This window comes from Saccostrea cucullata, unplaced genomic scaffold (genome assembly GCF_032062105.1).
Source record: "Saccostrea cucullata isolate Sc308-1 unplaced genomic scaffold, CSIRO_AGI_Scuc_v1 ctg13011, whole genome shotgun sequence".
NCBI classification, from domain to species: Eukaryota; Metazoa; Mollusca; class Bivalvia; order Ostreida; family Ostreidae; genus Saccostrea; species Saccostrea cuccullata.
The window spans coordinates 1,658-11,571 of record NW_026926458.1 but is presented as its reverse complement, the minus strand read 5'-3'; the positions used below and the strand labels follow the sequence as shown (position 1 = coordinate 11,571).

Below are 9,914 nucleotides of genomic sequence, written 5' to 3'. Positions count from 1 at the left end.
CAATATATGCCTTGATAGAATAATCATTAAAGTTCTATCTTGGTCATGAAGCATTAGTTACTCAAAGACCAAAAAATCTGAGTCTAATGCTGTACTTGATGGAAAAAAATCCACTGTTTCTAACATTCTTTGATTGCATAAAATGTAATCAAATTAACATTAAATGACAATGGAACCAGACACTGAGAGAATTTGAAAAATTAATTATTCTATTTTAAAACACAGGATATAAACATCTTTTTATTTACTAAATGGGGAATCAAATTCAAAATATGTTGTGCCATGGAATATATATTCACATTACTCTTAAGCCTGTTGCAACACAATATTATAAAAGTTTTATATTGGATCTAATGCATTTTGACAAAACTTAGACAATAAAATTTTACCCTTGATTTTAATGTCAATATGAACATAAACATAAATTTTTGATGACTAAAAGTATCAAATTTACAAAATCTTATCATGGTGATTAAAGTCTTAAATTTTATAACACAGGATAAAACATGACCTGGATTCATTTACTGAAAAAATTTCTGTATCTTAGTGTTTTGTGTCACAATTAATGTTGAGATATTACCCTTTTTCATGATGAGGACAACCAGTCCGAGTTTGATAACTCCGTTGCAGGTCAACACAAATTTTGTTGAAAGTTTAATTAAATTGCTCCTTGAAATTTTACATTTTTTTGTGAGTCACATGCTATATAAATAAATTGATTTTGATAAATATTGTTTTCATAAAACAAATCATTACATTCACGTAACAATGACAAGATAGATCAAGAGTCACGTATGAGAGAGTTGACTTAAACTTCTCTTATTACCAAAAGGTAGTATCTGATGAGGACAAGACAAACAATGCCCATTCAAACAAAATATAAAGATAGAATTATGAAAACAATGCATTTTTAAAAATATTGGTATCAAATGTTGTTTGTTATATATAATAGAATAATCATTAAGGCAAGTTCTATCTTGTTTTTAAATAAACATTTTTAACAGCATCATGAATCACAAATGTACAAAATTTGCTTGTAGTTTTAGAAGAAATAAAAGTTTATTAGAAAAACATGCCATAGCTGTAATATAAATGACAATCATCTAATCTTGCTTCCATGTTCTTTATCCAACAAGAAATACAAACTTTAATGTCAGGTCAAACATGATCTAACACTGAATTTTGTCTGTTGTCGAATTAAATTCACTTTTTGTTGAAATCCACTCAACAAATTACTTATCTGGGAGCTCTATTTCACCTCCAACGTGGTATGGTTTACATTCTTTGAAATTCCCAACATACTTTTCTCAGACCTGGATTGTGCATCTTGTTGAAATTCCCGCCAAATGTAAACATGGACAACCTGGAACACATGATTCTATTCCATCTACTTTGAAAACAAGAGAACGTCCTTGCATTCTCTATAGAAATCATACAACTCTCTGAAATTGTGTCAGGAGTCAAGGAACCAACCACACTGAGAGAATTTGAAATTCAACGCCAGGGAGGAACAAAATCTCCAGTGTGTATGTTGACATGGAGGCTTCTGCATTGGTGTCGATTCCGATACTATTTTCTCCACTCCAAACATGATGATAACCGTGTCCTCCTTCACAAAGTTCTACAGCCATTCCTTCTATATTTTTCTGAGGTAAAACATGAACTAAAGCTTTTTCGTTTTTGGCCTTCATATACACATACATTCAATTTTCTTGCGAAACTATTCCTCTTTCGGACTTGTACTAGCAAAACTGTTTCACTTTTGGCTGACTTTTTCATCTATGACACCTTGTAATATGATTGAATTGAAAGTCATCAAATTCAAAATTTTTTAAATTGTTTGTCTAGCCATGTTTCATTGAACAATATAATGAAGTTTCTGACTGCTTTTCCTTCAGCATTGTCAACACTAATATGCTCTTTCAAAGGAGGAATTGACTTTTACAATATGCAGTTTTTGGTCAAAAAATGTGCTCAAAGATTAAGCTCTGTTCACCATGTAAGTAAAACAACATTTTGAAGGTTCGCTCATCATAGAAGTCTGGATAATCTTGCATCACTTTTCAGGGATTAATTTGTCTCATCTTGCACAACAGTTAAGTAAAACAACTGTTTTGGTGAAGGTTTGCCAAGACTTCATCCTTGACACATCCATAAAGGGAAAAGAATAGAAATAAAGTACACCTGTTGGTGAGTGCAATCTTTATTGCTTACTATTTTTAATGCATTTTCATCCTTTGTTTCTATGAATAAACCATTTTGTGTGTGACTTAATAGCAACTGGATATGCCTGTCCTTTTCTCAGGAGCGTTTCTAAATAAACCATTTTGTGAAGTGACCGGCTAATAGCAACATATGCCTGTCCTGGAGCGAAAGTACGATCTAAATTTACTACAACGCTGTTTGTTGTCATGCCTTGAACTTTATGTGCTGTGCATGCCCATGCAAGTTTCAAGGGAAACTGATATCGTACAACATTCTTTGTATTTTTCTCCTTGATGTCTTCTTGTATTCTTTGAATCAATACTTCATTTCCATGTGGCGTCTTTTTCCCTTGCAGCTTTCCAATATCTTCACTATCAAACAAAATTCTAATCCCTTCTACCCTATTTCTTTGCTGAGCTTGTCCAAAATCAAATGCTGAAATATGTCCCATTGCACCATTCACCAGCCCGTCTTCAACATTAATATTTCTTGTAAGCATCACTCTAGCATTCACAGAAAACAGCAAAGAAGCAGAGAGCCCATCTGTTCTTGTCCGTATGAAGGGTTTTTCACGTAAAGTCAGCTTTCCTGTAGTGTTGTCTTTTTGATAATCTTCTGCAGATATCTCTATCAGTTCTTCACAACTTGCTTGCAACATCTTGAGATTATACTCATTCGCTTCTTCATTTGTAGGATACACATGCAGTACTTCATCTGGTCCATCTCTGATGCAGTCTTTTAACATTGTTTTCGCATTTTCTGATACTGGTTCTTCAATCGTTCGAACCCGTAATGAATTCAAAACTGTAGCAAATGCAGCATCATCACGTTGTCTCATTATTTCTTCTAACTCAACAATTTTGAAGAAGTCTAACCAGTAGTCTATGGGATATTCATCATTTTCTTTGTAGAGTATTTCCAACTTTCGTTGTTTCACAGGAGGTAATTGGTAAAAATCTCCAACTGCTATAACAGAAATACCGCCAAAAGGTTCCTTGCATTTCTTGATTTGTACCAGTCGTTCATGAATGTAATACAAAAGTCGTTTGTAAACCATTGAGACTTCATCGATGACTAAAATCTGCAGAGAAGCTAACTTTGCTCTCATTGCACTCAAACTCTGTTCTTTCAGGGGTTCATATGGGAAAGGTAGAGCTTTGGTTAAAGAAAATACGTGGTGAATTGTATTGCCCCCAATATTGAAAGCAGCAGTTCCAGTAAAAGCTGTGAGAAGAACAGATAAATCTGAAGGAGATAAAACAATTTTCTCAAAAATTCGAGAGGCCTCATACTGTATGGTTTTTATCAAGTGACTTTTTCCTGTTCCTGCACCTCCAGTAACAAAGATATGTAATGGGTCTACTTTCCTCTCAGCCACTTTTTTCAAGCACCATTCACGAACTATGTAGAAAACCTGTTTTTGTTTATTATTTAAACTTCGCAGTAAAGGCAAAATTTCTTCCCTTGAGTTTGAACTTTCCCTAATATGGTATATCAAATCTGAAGCGCCATCATGTTCAATTTCATGGGTGATTTCTCGTTCTTTGTTTTCTGATTGTTCTGTTTTCCTCTTTTCGTTTAGACATTCATCTCGATTTCTTTCAGTTTCTGGACAAAGGTTAGCCCAAGCATCTTCAGGTTCACCATAAACTTCTAGAGTTTCCTGAGCATTTTCAAGGGCAGCCTTATTCTTTGAGAAATTACAACGATTATTTTCAACCACAATCCTGACAGACTGTAATTTGTTTCCAGTTCTTATTCTGACAAACCCATTTTCGTAAAATGCCTGATAAAACTTGAATCCAGGTGGTTTCAATTGATCTTGAGTCCAATAAGGAAGAAAAAGCTGTAGTATTGACTGATAATACTTTTCTGATGCACTTTCAGGATTGAACCTTGGATATCTTACTATGGCTGGCTTAGCTCTTGTTCTTCTCTGAATATAACCATTTCCATTTTTCAATTCATAAACGCCTTCTTTTACTCCCTTGGGAATTTGAGATTTCGCCAAAACACGATATTCTGAGCAGAATTCTGCAAGGCACATTTCAGGAAAAGGATGTAGATCAGGACGATTTTCATATCTCTCCACTATATTTGTCATCCAAATACTGTCGTCATCATCTTCCATATCATCTTCATTCTTACATGTTCTTTTCATTTGTGAAAGGGGTTTACTCAGTCGAGTCGGATTTTCACCAACTGGAACAAACACCACTTTTCTTGATCCTTCTTTCATTTTTAGATTACAAACTCTGTACACTGCTTCTTGGGCACTCACTTCTCTATGATTAAGATAAGCTGATCCAATTCTTTTTATTGTTTGACGAGCACTTAAATTTCCCTCTACAGATTCTACTTGAGTTTGTTTTAACAGCATTCCCATTTCACGTTCTGACTTTGATATGTATGAAATTATGTAAACAATACAGCTAAACGGGTCTAGGATATACTGTATGTCCATATTTGCATCCCAACATCTGAGAAGGCATGTGTTGTATTGGTTTGTCCACATTTCATCAGGATTTCGTTTCAAGATAGTACTTGTTTTAGCAGATAATACCCTGTGGGCCATTTCGTAAGTATCCTGTGATAAGTGCATGTTAGAAAATATTTCCTCTGCAGTTTTGCCTCCATTCACATCATCAAGAACTTCATTCCAAACACGCAACAAAATATCTTTAGCCTGAGATTTACTCAATCCATCGAATTTCTCAGAGTCTTCCTCTTTCTCCTCACATTGTCTTGTAATAAATGTTCTTTCTGATGGTGGTCTTGGAAAATGGAATCTACAGTCTGTTCCCTTTTTCCTACAGGATTTTGAATGGTTCTTACTATGTTGTTGAACACCTAAAACAATTTTTCGCAGCTCTTGGTCATCATTTTCAGCAGGTAAAGCGCATGTGATATATTTATCAATAAAATCACAAACAGTTTTATCACCATCTTCCTCAAATTTTGGGGCATTCTCAACCCAGTACAAGCAGTGCATGTGTGGAGAGCCCCTTTGTTGAAATTCTACTCTCACAAAAAAATCAATAACATTTCCTATAGGTTTTGAAGGTGACATTATAACATGTCTTTGAAACATATGAAATCTATGTTCAAACATTCTGGCAACAGTAACTGGATTGCTTCTTAAAATCTCACTCTTTTCTGACCAGTCTAAATCAGAAGGGGATCTAGAATCATTTTCTTGAAATAAAATTGATGCAATTATTTCGTTCCATCTGTATTCAGCTGCAGAAAATGAACAAAACCATGTTGGGATACCTAACTGTCGAAGCATAGCGAACAGATCTTTCTGAGAAGCCGACCAATATGCAGGTGTTCCTCGAATAGGTTGCATAAACCGTAAAGCCTCATCATTTCTTAAGAGTCTTGAGAGAACATCAGGATTCTGTAACATTTCAGATGTTACTGCATTTCCACTATCAAGCTTTGAAAAAGACTTTCGAATTGAAATTTGTGTTTTCTCTATTACTTGGTTCAATTCTGACATGTATTGAGAGAAGAAGATGTAATTTGTGTCCTTAGCAAATCTGTTATCAGCATTCATAAGTCTGTTGTTAAAATATCTTGATAGCGTTATTTTCACATCTCGATCTTCATTCCAAGAAAATTTGCCAGTTGGAAATAAATGTGGAAATGATTTTGCCTCGTTTCCTTCTTCTTGCAACATTCGGACTGGATTTTTCCCTTCACCTGGTGCTATATTGTAAACATCATCAAAGTAATGATCAAGAACTTCTTGTGCCACATCTACTGGCTGTAAACATGTGTCAGTAGCAACTGGATTTTCATCTCTCTCATCTTCTTTCACTTCTTCATCTACAAATTCACTAGTCTCATTAAATAGCAAATCATTTTCGTCACTATTTCCTTCCCACAAGTTATTGATCACTACGTCTTTATACCATTTGTTTTCTTTCCTTAAATAATCAAGAGCCATGTTAACATGAGTTGGATTAACAAATTGATATTCGTAATAGCCCTTGTACGCTAGCTTTCGTTTTAGCTTAACTCTTAACAATAAATTGTCATCCCTGTTTCTTGGCAAAGCTGTTGCCTTTTCCATATTTGATGGCACACAAACAACAGGCCCATGTACATTCCTTTGACCACCTTGTGGAAGAGCCATCACTTTCATAAAGGGAATATGCAAAGCAATTAAATGCTGCTCCAAACTGTTTAAACTGCTAAGCTCGCATGGAATTTCCTCTAATGACATTTTATTTACAGCTGCCTCTGCTGGAATATTCCCATTCAATATTTTCCTATGACAAGTAAAGCATATCCACAATGATGAATGGGGGCAGTTCACTGGACAAGACAATGTACAATCATGGGAGCATTTTTTCTGTATACAAATCTGTGCAATTTTATAAGCTTCATGTCTTTTCTCATACATTTCAAGTGTGCATCGTTGGACTTGATGTTCAAACAGTAAACGATTACAACAGCAACATATGTAGTCTGGGCCATCTCTCACACTTTCCTTAAACAGTTTCAAAACTTCTTCTTCATCTTCCAACTTTACTTTTAGTGCCCGTCTCTGATTCAGGACATTCTCCTTCTTCTTCTTTTTCTCGTCAGCACTAAAATGATACTGTACTTTATTAACAGCCTTAACCTTATGTCTATGTTCTTCATCATTCTTGTACTTTTCAATACTTCTTTGTTTAACATTCAATCTGTGTGCTTCATCATTTTTGTACTTCTCTATACTCTTTTCTTGATAATTCCTTTTGTGTACTTCATCATTCCTGTACTTTTCTAAACTTCTCTGTTTTAAATCCTCTCTGTGTACTTCATCATTCCTGTATTTCTCTGTACTTCTTTGTTTTACATTCTTTCTGTGCAATTCATCATTCCTATACTTTTCTTTACTTCTTTGTTTAACATCTTTCCTGTGTTCTTTATCATTCCTGTACTTATTTATACTTCTTTGTTTAACACCCTCTCTATGTACTATATCTGACCTATATTTCTCAATACTTCTTCTCTTCCTGTATTGTTTATGGATACCATCTGTTGTATATTTCCTTTTACAAGCTTCCAAGCTCCTCTGCTTTGCCTTTGCTTTGAAAATTCCATCACTTTTATATCTTTCCTTACCATTTGCGATTGCCTTTAATCTAAATTGAAGGTCAGTCTTGTACCTCAGTTTTGCTGCTCTTAATTTCCTTTCTGTGTAATTTTCATTCTTTAGTTTCTTTTCATGATTTGTACTTAATTTTTTGGCAGATGAAAAGATACGCATTTCCCTCATACGATCTCGATTTTTACGTCTTTCTCTATAGTCTTTCTTGCCAACATACAGAGCATTATTTTTCAAGGAACTTACCGTTTCTTTCTCAGTAACTGACACCACTACATTATAATGATTCTGATCCTGATGAACTAAATAAAATGATCCTGTGCTTTGAACATTCATAGGTTCTACCTGTTTTCCTGAAAATGTAACCCAGTGATTTTCTGTATAAGTATGTATATCAGTGCTCAAGAGGTGAGAGAGAGCAAGAATTTCCATTTCAGTTGCCCATGTACCATCGTTTGACATACCTGTTAAATTCAAGTGATTTTCAACAGAACTTTCTGTAGATCTTACAAAAGTTTCAAACAATATTCTATTTTGTAGTAGATGTTTACACACTGCTGATCGTATTGCATAATGATAATCCTCTACTCCAATCAAACAAAATGAAATGGCCCTGAAAAAACAATTTCCATCCCCTTCAATTTCGACATATTCACTAGGTGCACCTGCTTCTTGCACAAAGCAATCCTGTTCAACATTACTATTTGTATCTGACTGTGGTATTCCCAGGACCTGACAAAGCTGTAATTTCACAGTGTTAGAAAGTGGCAGAAAACTTATACTATGACTTTCACTGCAAATGAGTTGAACATCATCATTGGCAACTGATTGAAAACCATAAGTATCTGACTGAACATTTGCAGTCAAAAGGTCTCTGTTTTCTTGAACTGCTAAATTCAAGCCTTTATTTTGCTGAGTACATTTTCCTGGCTCAATTTCAATTATATGTTTATCAGTTGTTGCAAACTGGCAAACTGAACAATCGACACCTGTTATTTCACATTCAGTAATTCCAGAAATTCCCATTGACACTGCCAAGGACAATATGTGATTGTAAATATCATCAACCGATTGATACAGTATCCTTGTACTCCTTCCACTTACACTCATACACCCCGATTGTGACCGTGAATGTGGATCAAATGTAAAGAAGCCATCCTCTGTTTTTCCAACCAAAAAAGTATTTCCCTTGAAGCATACAAAACACCCACTTGTTTCTCCAAGACCAATTTGCAATGCATCTGTCAGTGAATATGCATTAAATTCATCATAGTTTGGTTCTACATCTGACAAATTTATTAGGCTGCATAAAGATTCGCATGCTTTGAACTCAAACGTTGTATTAAAACACTCAAAAAATTGAGGCAACTCGTTCACAAAAAGATACCTACTGACAATGGTTGAACTACGCTGCAAGTATGTATAAAGCTCATCTCCTGTTGCTAACACTTTATTCATATCTGAAGTTTGCCACTGATTAGAATTCTTTACTTTATGGTATGCTAATGCTGCTAACGAGTTCGCAACACATTGTGTTCCTGCATTTTCACCAAACATTAAGTCACCTTGATGAAAAGACCCTTGAATAGATACCTTGTTCAATGTTACTGGTCCATCTTTACTTACACAAGCATAATCACCACCAAGTTCACCAGTACACAGTCTTCCAATTCTGCACTCTGATTTATTTCTCTCATATACACTATCTATATTCTCATTTTCATCATGTAAATTCCTTTTAGTATTCCTTTTAGATCTCGTTCTTTTACTCTGGTTTGCATCAATCAATCTCCTGCTGGACTCATCCCCCTTGGAGGATGACATATCCAGCTGCGCCTGACCTGCTGAGCCAGACACGTGCACGGTGTCCAGCTCAGGTACCCTCGGCGAGGTACAAACCCACGGTGGGGAGTCAGGGGACGGTGCCATGCCTCCGTTTCGGGCACACAGACGACTTCCCTGAGAAGATGCGTTACTCAGGGCAGTTGGTTGCATTTTCTCGCGAAGAGAGGCCTGCAACCTGGCCAAGGGTTTTTCCTCAAAAGGCGGCAACCCTATAGAGCCTTGCCCCGGAAAATTACCGGGTGGAGCTGAGATAGCTCCATCTACTGCTCCAGCTGGGACAGCAGAATCTGGAGGAGGATCTGATGGTGGCAAGGACTGCTCCTGCCTCTTTTCCCTCTTGCGGTCTCTATCTCTCTGGCGTTTTTCCCTGCCATTCAAGGTCTTTCTTTTTGGCATCTAAAAAATAAAACATTTTTCCCATATATCAAAACAAGATATTCATGTTAAATTAGATAAGGATACCAAATAAAAAATTTAATCACCTTGCACTCCATAACAATGTCTTTTATGTTCTACACTTTAAGCTATGGCTATTAACAGGATATACATGTATGTGTACACAATTTGGTTTATTCAAAATTTAGTGCAATCTATGGATATACAGTTGTTGGCTTAATCATGAATTAGCGCTACACATGTCTATGATGAATATCTGTATATTGTATTTGTAAATTATTTCTTTAGCAGTATTCGTGAATTTAAGTCCATCATTGTCTGCGCCAAAGCTGCTTAATAATGAAGCACTCTTTTTAAGTACACATAC

At 35.5% G+C, this 9,914-nt stretch overlaps 1 protein-coding gene across 1 annotated transcript; it reads right to left on the bottom strand.

The window, feature by feature from the left end:
- Window positions 1-1,460: 1,460 nt before the first annotated feature.
- LOC134271732 (uncharacterized) lies at window positions 1,461-9,547 on the bottom strand (the record flags this gene model as incomplete). Its single annotated transcript, XM_062753947.1, has 2 exons — window positions 1,461-1,685; window positions 2,474-9,547. Coding segments are annotated over 2 exons (7,299 nt in total), but the record flags the coding sequence as incomplete, so codon positions are not given.
- Between the last annotated feature and the right edge of the window lie 367 nt (window positions 9,548-9,914).